The 18,737-nt window shown below is 50.8% G+C and overlaps 1 protein-coding gene across 1 annotated transcript in view; it reads right to left on the reverse strand.

Moving 5' to 3' along the window:
• Positions 1-9,922, reverse strand: part of RAPGEF1 (Rap guanine nucleotide exchange factor 1) — a 77,100-nt gene extending 67,178 nt beyond the window's left edge. Inside the window, exon 1 of the mRNA XM_088525281.1 lies at positions 9,774-9,922. Coding sequence (XP_088381407.1) covers positions 9,774-9,798 — 25 coding nt within the window. The 5' untranslated portion in view covers positions 9,799-9,922. The remainder of the gene's footprint in view (positions 1-9,773) is intronic.
• Positions 9,923-18,737: the final 8,815 nt, after the last annotated feature.

The following is an 18,737-nucleotide window of genomic DNA, read 5'->3' on the forward strand; positions in this document are numbered from 1 at the left end:
TTGTTACTAGCACTACTACACACCTTGTAGCCAGACACACTCGGGATTTCTAGATAAACCTATCTGTCCAGCTGCCAGAAAAAATCCTCAGATGTTTCTGTAGGGTTCTCTTCTGCATCATGTTAACGTCAACCAGAACAAAAAAAAAGAAAAAAAAAAGAAAAAAGAAGGTAAAATACACGCTCAGGTGATAATTCTGAACACGAACAATCGTGGTCTACTGCCAGGTAAATATTTTTTCCTTATGCAGCTGCACATACCAAGAAGCCACAACAATCCAGCCGATCTCAGGCACTGACGCAAGCTCTACCAGCGCTCGGGCAGAAAGAGTGTTTCGATCCTTTACACCTTGGCACTTCCCAGGCCGACAGCCAGAGGAAAGCGTAGAGAAGTTTTCCTGTCTATCGCTTGTGGTGTAGCTGATGTCTCCCAGGAGCCCAGAAGTACCATAGTGAAACATTCACCTAAGATTTGAGGTCTAATGATCAAGGCTGTAATTCAGGATAAAAACCCAAAAGTAAGAGCTGCCAATGCTTATTTAAAGAATTTGTATAAATGCCTTCACCTGAGACCAGCAGGAAGCAAAGCCATCTTTGTTTAAAGACCATCTGGAAATGTATACATCAAGGGATGAGAACCAAACTCTCCCAATCTGCAGTTTTAGGGATACATTTGTCCAGCAGCCTGAGGTTCCTCAGCTTCAACCAGCAGTCCACCCTTCAGCATCCCGACAGGCTACTCGGATCTGTCCCCAGAAGACACACGTATCTGCTTCATTCCAAAGGATTCTGTTTCTCTTTGGCATTCCTCATCCCAAGCCGACCAGATCATAAATCAAGGAGTCTTTGTTCTATTAGCAAAGGAAAACATTTTTTATCAACGTTTCTACCTTTCAGCTGATGCCAAATCATCCCTGGCTGACGGAACGCGACCCGGCATCTCCCGGGCTGAGCAGAACCAGGGAAGCTGAAGAAGCTCCCCCTTAAAGGTCTAATATCTGCTTCATCTTCAGGAACTTGCAGCAAATAAGACAAAAATGTTTCTAGCCTGCAGGTCTGCCACTAGAAACAGAGTTAATATTGAGTGAGCTCTTGCAGACATCCCCTTTGTGGTGCCTAAGGTTCCTTCTTCGGTTGCAGCAGCGATTTGCATGAGAGAGAGGATTTTCTCAGGGAAAGGGGTCTTTTCTTATCTCTGCTTTCCTCCCTGGAGAGTCAGGCAGCATCAGGGGGGCAAACAGCACCTTTGCTTCAGCACTGCAAGCAAAAGACACACTGGCCTGTGAGAAATTAATGCCTCATCTGCACACATACAGCACAGCAGTGTGCTGAATTACTACACTGGACTTCATGAAATTACACTGTCAAGGAACAGTTAAACTCTATTGTAATAACTATCCAAAAAGAGAGCTCTGTCAAACGCTGGGATTCATCTCCCCAGACCTCACTGTGTCAGTATTAAGCATCGTGCCTGCACAGTCACAGTCACCACGGACTTTTCCCAGAGCCCGTGGCATAAAATTGGCATTTCCAAAATTATACACCCCATACTGAAACATTTTGACAGCTGCTTGAAACCGTGAGGGACTAGAAACTATTAGAACACAGATTATATTATAGCTAAAAGGTATTTTAGCCTTTGTATACACAAAATTTTACCTGCTTCAATATAGGTGCAATTTTAAACCACTTTAGCAAAATTGAGCAATTCTGAGCAAGAATATTCACAAACCTTTATAAACATCTCATATGAATTTATCTTACCTTCATAAATGCAGAGGCTAAAGCTTAAAAGGCACAACCAGTTTTTAACAGAAGTGTGGGGGTGTAAGAAGTTTGGAGAGGAAATTAGAAGTCTCTATGCAACAAAGATTCTCCAGCCATTCGTTGTCGGACCTTGCCTATACCCAAAGGTTGCAACAATTAATCCAGCTGAGGCTAGAGTGACTCACTGCACAGATTTCTAATGTTTTTTGAGAATATAACCAGATTTATCTTATTTCTGCAAATTTAACAGTGCCAGATAAACTAACAATAAACTAATGTAAGACAAATTTAAATTGTAAAAAAGTCTGCAAGACTGAATGAGCATGTGATCGCAGACTCCGTTATCTCATCAAACAGCAGCAGGCATCAGGCAGGTCTTGGTTAAACAAAAGAATAAAACACACATCACGTGTGCTAGTGATTCTGAAATCACACCTTGATGCTGGATGGCCATATGGAGCACAGAACAGCCACATTTGCCCTGTTGCCATAAGAAAGACATTATTTCACGTCTCTTCTTTCCATTTCTTTTCTTCAGAAAGCATAGAGAAATTTAACTAAGCTTCTAGTATCTATTCCTCTGCAAAGTCTGACTGAAATTGGTGAACAAGTCCAAGGGTTGTAAGAGAGGATGGATGGCCAATTGCTATTCCGTGTGAAAAGATGCTGTAAATTAACTGAGGCACAAATGTGAAAAAATGAAGCTTACCTTTCAGCAGATGCACCAAATTGTTTGTCAAGAACAACAACCTACAGCAACTACAACAATCCACAACAACAATCTACAGCAACTACAACACTCCAGGCTGACAGGAGACAAAACTGTCCCTGTTTTCAGTCATCTACAGAGCAGACCAGCTAAGCAGGGAAACCCCCCTCCCCAAATTCTGCCAGATATGTTATCTCAGGAATTGCTCATAAAGCTGCAATGCAGCCAAAACCAACAGTTCCCGTGACTTCCACAAGCAGAAAGTCTTTTGGGTACTGTGGAATTCTCCTGCACGGTCGGTCGCCTTGGGAAAGGAACTCCCTGCGCAGAAGAATAAACCCAACCCATATTCCATTATAATCACACTCCATCAAAAATCCAGCATTGGATTTAATATATAGTTCCCTACACCCTTCCCAAGGATATTTATAGAGAAAAATCACCTCCTTCCTGCACAAGGCAGTGCTCAATGTTCTCTGTAAATCCCTGCAAATTCGTAGATGAGCTCTAATCAAATCCACTGATAGATCTCACTAGTTCCTCAAACTTACTATTCTTGCATATAATTAAATTTAAAGCTTCTTCTAATTAGAAATGCAAAACACATACATTTTAAAAGCATTTAAAGTGATAAAAACGTATCCAAAAAAGGATATTTAATTTCTTTGTATGTGAAAGACTCAGCGCTCCTAACAGTAAGATGGAAAGCTGTTTTGCAAAGTTGAGCAAAAAATGAATAGGAATAATCTGCATTTTAGGGCACCACATTCAAAACGACAAACTTAAGTTACAGGTAGAACACACAATACAAGGATAATGTAAATCCCAAAGGAAATCTGTGTTTTAAATAGTATTGTCCTGCTAACTGAAGTCCACCTTTGGAAGGCCACGAAGATTTGCTATATAGAATTTGTTAGAATCAGCTATATAACCAGAACTAAAATATTGATTTCCCTGGATGTCCTTGGTTACATGATGTTTGGTTTGTAAAGGAAACTTTCTAAATATGGAATTAATTCCTGAGGCTATTTTACCACCTCTTGGGCAGTGAGGACAGGACAGACTGGCAGGCTGAGAAGTACAATAAAAAATTCAAAAGCTAAGGGATAAAAGCTGCTTATATGTAAAGACAATCCTTTCTACCACTTCAATAATTGAACAATACCTGCAAATTATAGTCTAACACTTCAAGACAATAAAGTTAGTGTATTGGTAGAATTCTATCAGGGTTAAGTGCTCCATCAACCAACCAAAGCTCCAGCAACCGCTCGCTCTGATTTTACCAGCTATGGGTAACTCTGAATTTTAAATTACTACTGATTTCATTTCTTTCCAGAAATCTAAGAAATGAAGAAAAATCTCATCATTTTTATTTCAAAACAGATTGTCCAAGATTTTAGTATGTAATAACAGGTCCTTTCATTAGAGACAGAAAAAGAAAGATTTAACCTTTCTCCCTCAAGAGAATAATGAATTAGTATTTCCTTCGAGGTACTGATGGCAATACCAAGACCTTAGCTTGAATCTCAAAATGTATGGTGTTTTCATGGCACCAGAAGCATAGATGCTTCTCCAGGCAAAATGAAGGAAAATAATGAAAAATTCGCATTTGCTTAATACAAAGAGCCTTAGCCCCATCATTAAGAGTCCCTTTGTCCACTGCCACCCATGTTGAACTGACTGTCTCTGTAGTATAAAAAGGGAGCCAAAAAATAAAAATTAAGAAACATGAATCCAGAAGACTAATTATCAGGCCTTTAATTTGCATAGAGCTCTTGAAAAAGTAAAAGATTTTATAATTGACAATAAGCACAAAAGAGAAATCAAGTGTATAAAGACTGATTCCCCCACAGTTGACCCAAACCACTAAGTAAACGGATGCCGTCACACAGACCCTCACTCTTTTTTTGTTTCTCTGTTTCTATCGCATTCTGCCTTCCTTTCAACACGAAAACACTCTCTCCAACTCCAGAGAAGATGAGTAGCAGCGACTAAAATAGCAAATGCATTTAACATCAAGAGTTTGTTTTAAGACTTAAGACATGCAACACAAATAAAAATGAACCAATCATTAAAATCATCAACTTTCTTCATATAATATGTGGAGACAACATTTCTTTCACACATAGATGAAATTGTTTCCTCCATAGGCATCAGTGCCACACACTACAAGAAGAGATAAGAAATGTATTTTTAAGAGTGCATGCTACGGATCAGGTAATGTAGCTGTAAATTTGTCAGGTCACAGCAATGCGAGCAGCAGAACTGAGGAACATTCCTTTGGCAGCATGTCCTAACCTGCAAGATTCCTCTCCAGCAATTCCAGATTGCTGAAATTCATCTGCTCTCTCTTTGCCTTGGAACAAACTCCGATGAAAGCTGTCAGCATCCTCCTCTTTCTGTATCCTCCTCTACTTGCAGGCAACTTAATCCACCATTCCCCTCTCTTCTAACATCCATGCCTTGGGTTTCCTCTCGCTCCTTTTCTGTTATTTCCAACCTTTCCATCAGCATCTCCCATTCACAATGTTCTTTTGTCCTTCTTGGTCTTCCTTTTTATGTGCCAAGCAGCAGTGCACAGAGATGAACAGATTTTAACTCTGCTAACTGGCATAGGTGCACAGGTCCCCCAGAACTCCAGAGCTCTAGTTTTGGAAGTAAAATTGAGAATGACTGGCATTGAAAAACAGAACAAATTATATATCTCTACATGTATCCAAGATGGCAAAATGATGGGGATAGTGACTTGTAGGCGAGAGGAAGAAAACTACTCAATTACTTTACCTGTAACTCTGACATAAAATTTATTAGCTTTTAATAAACTGTTCAGTCCCTGGAGTTTTTCCTGGCACAAAGACCAGTGATGCTCTCTGCCATCTTACCTTACTGGGGTACAAGGATATATGAAATTAGCTAAGTTTCCTATGATAACAACAGTTCCAGCTGTCACAGTAGCTCCAGTGAGGACTACGTAGATGGAATCACTACATTAACAGCTTGAGGTATCAACTGCCATTCAAGAATTTCAAAAAGAAGAATGGATCCCTATGGAAACTTAGGGAAAAAAAGAATTAAGGATTGACTCCCTTCCTCAAGAACAAATACCAGTTTTCTTCCACTCATGCAATGGAGTGCAACAACTCAAGCCACGCCGGTAGATGACAGGTCCTGCACAAGTAGGAAACGTTCTCTGCAAGTGTCCCCCAGATGAGGGACACTTGTGTTGCATTCCCGAGGGACACTGACCTTCCACTAATGTCTCTGCCTGCCAGAAGGAGGTTAGCAAGAGCCACTAAGAGTCGCCACCCCGCACAATCACACCAATAGATATATTTAGTCATTGCAGTTCAAGGAAAACTATTGCTTATGCTCAAAATAAATTCAGCAATTGTTTCCAGCTTCAGCTTTTTCACTGACTAAGGCACAACCCAGCTGCTCCACATTCCTTGAGACTTCAGCTGTCTTTTTTTCCTCCATTCCTTGCCCACCCCTTTCTTACAACCGCTGCGACCATCTCAGCTTTGCACCGGTTATCCTGCAGGCTACAGTTCTGAACACTGCAGCTTTGAGCCTACGTGATAGAACATCTGTCAGACCCAGATCAGATCCCAGGTTATGACATCTTGGATGTAGCACTCAGGTTGAAAATCACTGGTTTAGTAAAGTAGCACCATACACTGGGCAAGTGCAAAGTTTCTAAATAACCTGAGAGTCTCCACTTACACATGAGAACAGAGTATAGTGGTCAAAGTACAGCTGAACCAAAAAAAAAAAAACACAGTTCTGCCTAGTACTTCACCTAACCATAACTCAGAAAAAGGAAGAGAAAGTGCAGAAAATTTTATGTAAAAAATACAGAGGATAACTTCTAGACTAATCAAACGATCAAGGGATGACTAAAGGCAGCTACAAACCTATTTTCCAAAATACATCATACCTCCAAAAACAAGACACCTGGAAATTGCATCTTAATACAAAAACATCCAGAGATGCCCAAGTCAGAATGGTGTAAATCAGCGTGGAGGACTCCGAACAAACAGGAAACTTCCTCCACCGATGAGGGTGATGAATTGGCCTTCTGCATTGTACTGTTCTGCTGTTTTGCCATTCTCCTAGAATTACCAATATATGTTTCTGCTAACAATTTTTTAAGGAGAGATAAATTTGCTTATCAGGAAACTGCTTATTATTAACTGGTGAAGACAACAGCATTTTCTGTCTTAGCCTGCTGGGAATAAACATATCCAATTTTGTGGCAAGTTGGGTAGAGGTAACTGAGAGCACCCCAGGTAGCTAAACACTTAGCACAGTTGTCTCAAATAACCTTAGCTTGTCTCAAATAACCTTAGCTTGTCTCAAATAACCTTAGCAAGACAGCTATTGAAAAGGAAAGCTTACATGGGCTGCAAAAAAGCTTGCAAAACAACTAAAAATTAGGACAGAAAACATCCCCTAGAATAAACCTTCAAGGTATGGCATCCATGCGTTCCTTGGTTGTAATAAAAGGCATTTCTGAATGGACCTTCTTCATGGAAGAGCTTTTGTTTTATACCTGACGGTGTCTAACTGCTCCCTTACTCTCCCTGAGCAATGCGGAGTTCAGCTCCTTGGAGCATGCGATCCATCAGGTAAATAAATATAGGAATTCATGCATTGCCATGGCAACAGGAAAACCAAGCCGTCTGCCGCCTTCTCCACTCTTTCTTGGCATCCGCATTTTGGATTACAGATCAGAACTGCAAGACTCACTACAGTGAGAACAATTATCTTCCGAAAACAAAGACAAAAAGTCACAAACACAACGATTTTGAACTACAGAAAATACAAGACCTGGATGCTATCCTTTCTCCTTAAGTCAAAAGGGGTTCTGCTTTCGAAATGTATCTAGAAGTTTCCTCAGTGAAGCTTAACGGAACGGTGAATTTAATACTGGTAAAAAACAAATAAACTATCCTACTATATGGCATTACCTGACGGCTCCCCTTCACTCCAACGTGGCGATCTGAATCACACCATAGTGACCCTTCTGTTGATTAAATAGCAGGACACGAGGCTCCAGATGGAGCCTTATCCACCCTTTTTGGAGGACTGGATGGCAGCTATTATCTGTTATCATTTATTAGAGGTTTTTATTAAGTGCTGACAATGTGTTTCATTTAAGGACCCAGGGAACAGATGTAAGATCCCCAGGGATCTACCCTTAAAAGATTATCCTTTTTTTTCCCTCCCTTGTCTGACTGGATGGACATTTTCTTCTTCTGTAGGAAAACCAGCCAAATCAAAGCCTAAACCAACTCTGAAGATATTTCAGACTACTTGTTCACGGCCAATGGTCCATCTTATTTATAACATAATGGGTCCTGCCTGTATTTCCCTTCCATAAGAACAAAAAAATACAAGTGTACAAAAACAGGCAGACCTCTCAGACCTCACAGTATCTGTTTCACGATTCTATATCTATGTTGTTCTGCAATTGTACGTATTCTGACTCATATTGTCCCAGATTTACTGCAGCATTATAGATGGTGTTTATTAGGTGATGCTACTAACCAAACTGTCTGTCAGCCACAAGTTCAAACACTCAAAGGGGGTGATCAAGCACATACTCTACTGAAAAGGCTGGATTGCTCCTTCCCTCCCTCCCTTACCTCTTCCAGCTTACAGCTGGGCTCGATTTTTTTTAATACCCTTTTTGTAAGGAATGAAACTAAGAGCAGGTGAAAAAGGAAAATCCCTGAGATGTGCAGTTACTATTAGTCAGCAAATCATCACCGGGCTCCCCATGCGCCAAAGGAACCTCCTGAACCTCCCGAACGCTCCTGCACCGAGGCCTCCCCCACCGCGTCCCCAGGGCCCGCGCGTTCCCGGCACCGTCCCGGGACGGATCCTGCGCTACGGCCCGAGCTCCCCAGCGGGCACCCGGGCCGGGTCTCGAGGCTCTGCAGCGCGTGGGTTTCATAGGGTGTTTTGGGCCTTTCTGCTCTATTGTTTCTGGCAGAGAACTGCATTTGTGTGTGGCTGGAGGCACCTCCCCGCGCTCGAAGCCCTCACGCTGGTGCTGGTCCGTATTTACTATCCTCACAGGGTTATTTACTGCACGCGAATAAACAAAGTGTGATCACTTATTTATGCATCTGTAATTACCGCCTGCACCGCTACCAGCATTTGCTAAAATCCCAAGCCAAATTCCCCCCTAGCATAAACAAGTGTCATCTCTCTAAGCGCTCACCCTTTATACACGCTGCTTAACACCTCCTTTTACTGAGTTACCTGCTCCCAGGGTACAAAATCACACAAGACACCAAGAAGCACTGCAGAAAGAGAGCCAGCAAAGCGCGAGGTGGCCACGCGATGTAAAGGATGGTGCAATGGATTAACCTGTGATGTTTTGGGGGGAATATTTGTCCTGTGCTGGGATGTGGGCTCGTAAGACAGCACCATGGAGCTGGAAAGGTGCCGATATCGTGCGCTTAAGAGCCGGCTGCTGGGCAGCCTTCCCCTTGAGGCCACCCCAGAACCAAGAAAACGCGTAACGCGACGCAGCCGGGACAGAGCCATCACAACCAGAAAACGCTGCTGCCAACTTTACTCTTTTGGGAAAAAAATAACAATAATAATAAAGGGACTCTTTGCTAAATCCGTGGCTGCTGCCCTGAAACGCCTGAACGCTGCCCTCTGCTCATCCCTAGAGGAAACCATCCAGCGAGCCCTTACGCTGAAGGGAACCAAAAACAAAACATTGATTTTTTTTTTCCCTTTGCTAATTAAAAGCAACATAATTAAGCCGAGTGACTCCACCGCTCGATTTGCAAGGCACAAACTGAACCTTTACTCGTCCTGGGGTAAAAACCAAGGGCTGCCCGGTGTGACAGGGAGCTGGGGGAGCCGCGACGCGGCTGGGGGGGACACGGGGAGGCCAGGAGGGGGCACGGGGAGCCGGGAGGGGACACGGGGGACACGGGAGGGGACACGCGGGGGCCCGGACCCCCCAGCCCTGCCCGCGGCCTCCTCCTCGCCGCCCCGGGCCGGGCAGGAGGGGGAGAAGTTGCCTAAGTTGCCACCAGCCGTGGCCGAGTAGGCCCCGAAGCTCCTCACGCTGCCCCGCGGACAGGCACGGAAGGGAGGGTGGGGAGGAAATAATTCTAAAAAGGGGAAAATAAATAAAAACGCGGAAGCCGCCGCCGGGGCCAGGCGGCGGCGCGGGCAGAGCATCCCCGGCCGGGCCCGCGCTGACAGGAGCCGCCGCGAGGCCGAGCGCGGCCGCAGGGGAAGGCGGCGATGGCGGCCGGCGCCCTCACCTGCTTTCTCGATCTTGCCGGACATGTCGGGGCCGCGGCCCGGCGCCGAGGCCCAGCCGCGCCCGCCGCCGCCTCCCGCTGCTGCCGGAGCCGCCACACACACTGCGGCGGCGGCCTGCGCGCTGCGCGGCGGCGGCGGCGGCCGGCCCGGCCCCCCTTCCTTCCCTTCCCTTCCCTTCCCTTCCTTCCCTCCCCGTTCCCTCCCCGCTCCGCCGGGCCGCGGAGGGAAGAGGCGGCCCGGGGGCTCCCGCCACACACGCACACGCACACGCGCCCGGCCGGGCCGCAGCGCCGCCTGCCGCGCCGAGGGGGCCGGGCCGGGCGCGGGCGGAGCCGAGCGCGGAGCCCGGCGGATCCCGCAGGCCCCGGGCGGCCGCGCAGGGCCCGGGCCGCGCGGAGGGAGCCGCGGTGGCGGCGGGAGCCCCCCGGGGGCAGCTCCTCGCTGCCCCTTGGAGACCCTCCGGGAGGGAGGCCGGGCCCCGCGGGGCGTTTCGCTCCTGGATTAAATGGATTTAACGCTCCGCGAGAGGGGCTCGGGAGCCCGGGTGGTACCCGGGGCCTTTGTGCATCGCCCTGAGCCACCAGCGAGCGCCCAAATCCTGGGAATGCCGTGGGAAGGATGGGGACCCCCTTCACTAACACCAGGAGCAGAAGCCGTGCGGGCACTGGCGCTGCCAGCGCGCGGCTCCTGCAGCAGAAAGCCCGCTAACCAGGCTGCAAATCTCTCGTTTTTTAATTGAAATCAGGCACCTCTTCTGCCACAACACAGCAGTTTGTTAAGAGCATGGCACATCCGCGCTGGACCAGGCAGAGACCTGAACTTCCCGCTCATGTTGCAGCCCCGGGCAGGCTGGAGCCGCCTCAGCACCTGGGAGTGCAGCCGGCTGCTCCTTTCCATGCACAACCAGCCTCCCACACTGGGCGGATGGAAGGACGGATGGACGGACACATGGAGGGATGTGGGAAGCCCCACTTGGCTGCATCAAGGCCTCTATAGTTGCTATCCTTGTGTGTGCACTTGTTTTAATTCCTGCTCGGTGGCGTGTGCGGACGTGTGGGAGAGACGGGGGTTCCCTCTAGCGGAAAGCGACGGCTGAGCCCGTGGAGGATGGCCCTAGGCAGCAATAAAAGGATTATGGCCCTATTTGAAAATTAACTTGTTTCTACGACTTAATTAGAGGCAAATATCACGCTGCTACCTTGACCTGTGCTGAGCTGTTTACTTCCTCTTAGGGTAAATAAAACATAGGGGAGGCGGGAGTTTTTGTGAGCTTTGCACGTGGTTGTTAATGTGACTTCACCAGCTGGTTTTAAAAAGTGTCACGCACCTGAGGCCGGGCACAAGGTGTGGGACGAAACCAGCAATAGGAGAGGAGGCGGCTCCTGCAGCGATGCCGACGGCGTCGGCTCCCTGGGGTTGGTAGGAGATAGTGAACAGGAGGGCGCAGAGCGATGCTAACGCGATGCGAGTGCGCGCAGGAAGCAGACAGATGAGGAAAGAAACTGCTATTCTTACACGCTCCGTTTTCAGACTCGGGCAAGGAAGGACGTGTGCGATAATGTGCAATACGAACGGAGCAGCTACTAAACTGGGAGGTCTTTTCATAGTATCAGGCTCTGATATAAAAAACCTCGTTCTGTCTGTGCTGTCTGGCCGCCGGGGGATGCCGAAGCTCCTCTCCCGCTTTCCGACGTGAGATTTTACTCACAGGAGCAAAGTTGTGCAAAACCTCGTGCTTCTAAATATACCTTTGAGCAGGGTAGTAACGAATGTCTCAGTAGAGCATTGGAGCAGGATGCTCCCATGGAGCTTTTATGGATAAAAAAAGCTGGATGCTCCAATCCTGCTTGTATGGATAGAGAAGGACAAGAGGACGCTGTGAAGGGAGGTCAGGCTTTCACCAGGGTACAGCGCGGAACGCGATCCCGTAGGAACGGGGCTTGCTGATGGCTGCCGACAGAGGAAAGAGCTGACGGGTATCTCATGGCCTTCAGGATAAATACTGAAACACCCTGCGAAACGCCCTGCTGCTTGTCCAAGTGCTGATGTTGTCGGGAAGAAAAGGAGAGGAAGGAGTAAGCCGGGTCTTGGTGCCAATGCGGGACCTGGCTTTGCCATCAGGGGAAAGGGGCCGCGCTGAAATGCACCCCCAGCAAAAAGCACCCAGGGGACACGAGCAACCAGACTGGCTTTTCCCAAGTTTTGCTTCTTTGGGAGAAAGCAGCCGGCGGCAAAGCTGGCCAAGGCGCTCGGCAGGCAGCAAACGGCCTCCGCAAGCCTCTCCGCCGCATCCTGCTCTGCTCCGGGCTACGTGCGATGGCAGCAGGTTAACAGGCAACAAACTGCAGCCCAGCAAGGTCATTTCCTGGAATGATTCACTGCACCTCGCGGCTGACCCGCTGCGGCGGGGAAATTGTGCAAGATTACGAGCAAAATTACCGCGAGGCCGTTAGAGAGGAGCTCGCCTGCCCTCTAGTGCCCCTGGCCTCCCCGAGCCCGCCCGCTTCGCCGGGCTTGGGCCTGCACTTAGCTCTGTCTGGTGCTTTTTGGGCTGGGGATGGGTTGTATCTGCTGGCCCGTGAAGAAAGGCCGGCAGATGTGGTCATTTGCACCCAAAAACAACCTCACTACGATGGAAAACTAGGCCTGGGTGGGAGCGCGATTGAGCCCGTGCTCCGGTTGTGCCGACGCTGCCGGCTGGGGCGGCCGCAGCTCCCTGGAAGCCCCTCTGGGATGCGCAGGAGCATCCCGGGGTCACGGAGACCCCCGTGTGCCCTGGGGCGGCCCTGCCGCTGCCGCGCGCAGCCCTCGGGGCTCCCCAGAAAGGTTGGCCCTGGCAAGGGGCGAAAAAAAGGAGCGAGGGGAAGCAAAAAAAGCAAAACCACAAGATTCTCACTCATATTACCGCATATAACTCCCCTGAGGTCAGAGGAGGGCTTAATCAAACTTTATAAGAGCAAAAAGCCCAAATGAGAGTCCACGATTTAGGGCACATCCCCGCTTCCAGGTGGCAGCCCCAGAGCTTTGCAGGGTTTGCAGGGCAGTTGCCATCCGTGACCGGCCCGTTCCGGGGTAACCGGGGAAGGAGCTCGGCCTGGGCCGCCAGGCAGGAAAAGCAGAAGGGGGAAGCAGAGGGGCAGGAGCGGAGAGAGCCGCGGGGGTTCCCCCCATCCGGGCCGACGTGTCCCGTCCGCGGTGACGGTGACGGTCGGGACACCCCTCCCAGCCACTCATTTCTTTAGCAAAGCGGAATGATGCTGACTGTAGAGGGCAGCAGACCACGGTGCATGGGGCCTGCTGTTATTATTTTATTTTATTTTATTGGAAATAACTCGGGAGCAATTCTTCGGGCTCACCCTGCTGCTGGAGAGGCCGGTGGATCCGAGGACGAAGAACTCCGGGCGCTGGGCTTATTAAGAAGGAAAACCTATAAAGATGCAGAGAGAGATATTCACAACTTCTGCCACCCCCCGGCACGCTTGAAGTGATTAGGAGAGTGAGGAGGGAAGGCGCGAGGGCTATAAATGTTCGTTCTCCGGCTTAATCTTATCCCTCTGCTGGGGGCTGTATTTCACAGTGGAAAAATAAGCGTGTGAATCACCACAACATATATATTGGCCAAGGCTAACGAGGCATCCAGCGCTCGGGGTGTTTCTGTCAGCACTTCCTCCGTGCGCGGGTGCCTGCCTGGCCTTTCACCCCGCAGCGCGGCGCGGTCCGCATCGATACCGCGTCCTCCTGGGATTTATTGATGCAGTGACAGGTAATTCAATAAAGGTCTGTGCTGTGCAGGGCTGGATCTCGGCTGCTGGCGGCACCGAGCACGTCCCGTATCGCTCCCTGCTATTCCTGAAGAGCAGGAGCCCGGCCAGGCCGCTCCGTCCGTCCACGCGCTGCTGGTCACAGAGCGGCTCTTGGGGCTCTGTCCTGGGGACAGGCGAGGTGGAAAGAGCCCAGGGGACTGCACATCCTGCACGGATCCTTCCCACCCTGCACGGATCCCTTCCACCCTGCACGGATCCTTCCCACCCTGCACGGATCCCTTCCACCCTGCACGGATCCCTTCCATCCTGCACCGATCCTTCCCACCCTGCACGGATCCCTTCCATCCTGCACGGATCCCTTCCACCCTGCACGGATCCCTTCCATCCTGCACCGATCCTTCCCATCCTGCACGGATCCTTCCCACCCTGCACGGATCCCTTCCATCCTGCACGGATCCTTCCCATCCTGCACGGATCCTTCCCACCCTGCACGGATCCTTCCCACCCTGCACGGATCCTTTCCACCCTGCATAGATCCTTCCCACCCTGCACGGATCCCTTCCATCCTGCACGGATCCTTCCCATCCTGCACGGATCCTTCCCACCCTGCACGGATCCTTCCCACCCTGCACGGATCCTTTCCATCCTGCACAGATCCCTTCCATCCTGCACGGATCCTTCCCACCCTGCACGGATCCTTCCCATCCTGCACGGATCCCTTCCATCCTGCACGGATCCTTCCCACCCTGCACGGATCCTTCCCACCCTGCACGGATCCTTTCCACCCTGCATAGATCCTTCCCACCCTGCACGGATCCCTTCCATCCTGCACGGATCCTTCCCACCCTGCACGGATCCTTCCCACCCTGCACGGATCCCTTCCATCCTGCACGGATCCTTCCCACCCTGCACCGATCCTTTCCATCCTGCATGGATCCCCACGGCCATCCCTCTCCTTCAGCCAGAGACCGGTTTGGAGGAGTGACGGATCCACAAGGAAAACCCTGGCTCCAGCTTCCCACAAAGACCAAAGGAGCTCCATGTCCAACTCACATCCACCTCCAGGGAGCAGGTCCTGGAGAGGGGGACACAAACCCTTTCCATAAACAAGTGCTTTTTAAAAGCCTTGTTTTTCTTCCAGGTCATTTTCCATGGACAAGTGACCCTTCCTCCTTCACACCTCGGAGCGAGCAGAAGTTGAAGGTGACACAAGTGGCTCCTTGCCGAAAAGAGCAAAACCAAAACGGAACAAAAAAGGAAACTAAAATCAATATTCCAAAGACAAAAAATAAAAATTGTGTTACGGAAACATAGGTCACCCAGAGAAAATGTAATCGGACGTGACAGCCCAGCTCTCCGCTTTCCTCCCTGTGCCAAACCCGGGTGGGAGACCTTGTTCCCAAGCCAAAGTGTCACCGCCAACGTCATGAGAGCGTCCTATGGCTGGGACAACCCACCGAGGACACAGGGACCAGGGGGGATGAGGAAGAGGAACGTGACAGCGTTGGAGGTTGGAGATGGGGGGATTTGCAGGGCAGCCGGGGGGCTGAACCGCCCGTTGCTGTGGGGGCTGCGCAGGGTCCCGCTCGCATGCGGTTCCGCGCGCAGACGCAGGACGCGGAGCTCTGATAACGACACAAACCTCAAACCATTATATCACGGCCCAGAGCGCTTCTCTGTGTCGACCAGCTGGCACCGATGGGTTGTTCAGCGGAGATTTTCTTCCCTTTTTTTAAATTAATCTTGACCTCCTGATTCTGGGAATGTATGTTACAGCTGGAGGCTGCAACGTCCCTGGCATCCCCATCTCAGCACTTGCTTCTCAAGTGGCTGCTACCGGCTTCAGCATCCCTTTTTCTTTCCTTTCTGGAGCACTCCCATGCAGTCTGGGGTGGTTGGGGAATGTCCTGGGGGTGCTTATGGGTGGCTGGGTTCAATCTAGGGGCAAGAGAAGGGTACAAAAGTGTGGTGGGATGAGATCAAAGGAGATGATGCAACCAAGCTCGGTGCTTGCACCTGGAGGAAGAAGCACAAATGACCTCCTTGCCAGCCTGCAGAGAGGGCCACGACGCTCCTGCGGGTCATTCAACCCTCACTACAGAGCTTCAGGGTGCCTGTGGTTTAGCTGCATTAGCCCCGTTTCCACCCTTTGCTCTGCCCACGCTTTTGCATTCCTGCCTGTTCGTTGTCCCCTTCACAGACCTGGCTCAGAGGCCGGAGCAGGTGGCACCAGGGAAGGGCCCTCAGGGCCACCCGCGTCCGTCCCGCTCAACCCCATGGTCTCGTCCGACCTGGGTGGCAGCAAACCCAGCACAGGACCCCCCTTCCCACGGACACTGGGACCCGCTCTGGCAACAGGAGGAAAGGCGAGTTAGGAGGAAAGGCAAGTTCTCCCTGTCTGGAAAAGCAGCGTCAGCCCCATGAGTAACGATGGAAGTACCAGGGGGTTCTGCAGCTGGACCTGGGAAAAGGCAACGCGCTGGGCAGAAGCGCTTCCCTTCCCGGCTCCCGGGGCTTTTGGAAGTGCAGGGAGAGGCCGCAAAGCTTCACATGTGAGCGTGACTTTCCAAACGTGCTCAGGAGCCTGGTCACCTCGGCTCAGCAAAGCCACAGCAGGCATGGAAAAGCTCCCAAGTGCAACAAAGAGCATCAGTGATCTATGGGAAGAGATGGGAAAGATTTAGGATTATTTAGATGGAGGGGAGGATGAGGAGGGTGCGCTGCTGTCACCCACTTGTCACTGCAGCACCCCAGGGACAGACCCATCGCCGTGACCAGCACCGGCACCTCCGGCATCTCCCGCTGCTCGGAGCCGAGGGCCGCGCCGCTTTGCTCCAGGAGGCCCAAGAACGGGATTATCCGGGGGGCTGTCGGGAGGCCGGTGACATTTATAAAGTATTAATCCCTGCACGTGGCACTTGTCAGCACTTCGGTAGCAGTGCGGGGCTGTCTCCCCTGCCTCTCTGCCGCTCCCGGGCAGTCTCCTTGCTTCAGGAATCTGCCCATGGGTTTTTTTTTCCCCATTTTATGCCAATACTTCCTCCTCCTCCTCCTCCTCCTCTCCCCTTGCCCTTGTTCCTCCAGCGGCTGCTCCCCTCCCTCCGCCCCAGTGTCCCCATCCCGGGGGTGGCTGCCCTATGGCACCTTCAAACGGGGCTCAAAAGACTCTTCACAGGGAGGAGCAGCAAATCCCCGCCTGCCCCCTGGCCGCTTCGCTCGGTGGCCCTGGCCTGGGGACACGGGGACAACTTCTGCTGCCCTCGGGGAGGAGAAAAGCAGCAACTGCAGCTTTAAACCAAGGATGAGATGCAGTTTTTCCCCCCTCTCCCTCCCTCCCTCTCTCTTTTCTTTAAAGGGAACTTGTCAAGGTTTCCATCAATAATAGATAATGGTGCATCACTCTGGCAGGTTACACCCGCGGGCTGTTTTGATATTTTCCAGAGAATTTGTCAGCAATCTTACTGCAAAGGAGGGCTGGAGGAGGGGCGGGGGGGGGGAAGGGAAGGAGGCCTCATTAATTTTTTTGCCATTTGCATTCCTGCTGTTAAATAATGTATCGATTGCTCGTCCTCGTTCCCTCTTTTAATTCCCGGGCGGAGCGGGGTGTGGGCAGCGGACGGGAGGTCTCACGGGGTCGCTGTCCCCATGGCTCAAACGTGGGACAGGCCCCAGCGGAGGCTGCCCCAGGGATGGGGAGGCCGGAGCCACGGGGCAATTCCCGCTCCAGGCGCCGGGGGAGCCTCCCCATCCCGGCAGCTCCCATGGGATCTTCCCACGGGGAGTTTTGCCTCCTCCTGGTTTGGGGGGAATCTGCCCGAAGCGCCAGGCCTGGGGCCGCGGCTCCTATCCAGGCGCCTGCGCACGACGGGGCTCTGTTCCACACAGCTGCCTTTTTAATTAATAAATACTTAATTGCATAGTTAATATTTTAATATTGCCTTTTAAGAACGTCTGATTTAATAGAGTTACTGCCGGCTATTTGTTTTGCACAACGCCTGTGTTGATCTTCCCCTTTCCTTCCCTATTCCTGCAGCGTTCCCGGCTCATCCTCGCTCCTGGGATCGAGCGGTCGCAGCTTGTGGCTAAACCCGAACCCGGCCCTCGGCGCCAACGTCCAACAGCCCCAGAGTTACCCGGTAAGTGGGATACCTGGACCCACCTCTGGCAGAGGAGCCGGAGGAGCCGGCGCTGGGATCGGAGGTGCTTCTGCAGCGACGTCCGCGGGCAGCCTGCGAGGGTGACACAGCAGGGAAAGGTGAGAGTTACAGCCCAGGCACCGGGGGCACCGTAAAAAGGGCTCAAAGCCAACAGGGCATCGTTAATCCCTCGTAAAACAGCAGCCTCACGGCCCCAAGGGGAGAGCCGAGGGGTCATGAGGCACCGGGGAGGCAGCGACGGTGCCGAGGGAGGCTGGAAACGGAGCCCGGCCCGCGAGCGGGGCGGAAAAACGGGGGCACTGGAGCCTCCTGCCTGCACAGGGGGCTGGTGCAGGGGTGCGGAAAGGCATCGTGCTGGTGCGTGTACAGATACCCCATAGGATGTACACGGGCATCCTCCAGCATATAAAATATATACAGACCTGCTCCCCCGCTATGTGCATAGCCCTCGTCCCAGGAGGTGTAAAGACGTCCTCCTGGTAAACATATACGACCTCCCGCTATGTGCATAGACACCTTCCCAGTACCTACATAACGTAGACTTGCTCCTGGCACATGTATAGACAACCTCTCAGGACATCTGCAGACATTCCTGCTGTACATATACAGATCTCCTCCCAGTCTGTGCACAGACATCCTACCAGTATGTATAGGGTCAGCAGATAACTATGCATATCATAGGATTATTATGGTTGGAAAAGAGGTATGTGCATATATGTCTCTGTATACAGACCTTGTACCTGTATAGACCTCTTTTATTATAGACCACCTTTTTATTTCACCTCATCTAGTTTGCTGCCAGTTTAAGGACTTGTTATAATGGAGATGATGAAAATCAGGGCTTAGTAAGGGTTAGAAAAAAAGAAGGGAGTGGGGAGAGAGGGCAGAGCCGGGACCGCGGCACCTCTTCCTGCCCCAACATGGAGATTCCCAGCTCCCAGCTGCAGCCACTGGCACGGTGGACACGGGGTGCAAGAGCCCAGGGACACAAGGGGCACTGGGGACAACTGGGGACACCAGGGTGAGCAGCCCTGGTCCCGGC

This window comes from Tinamus guttatus, unplaced genomic scaffold, assembly GCF_059628265.1.
Source record: "Tinamus guttatus ecotype Peru unplaced genomic scaffold, ASM5962826v1 Tinamus_guttatus_pri_ptg000226l, whole genome shotgun sequence".
NCBI classification, from domain to species: domain Eukaryota; kingdom Metazoa; phylum Chordata; class Aves; order Tinamiformes; family Tinamidae; genus Tinamus; species Tinamus guttatus.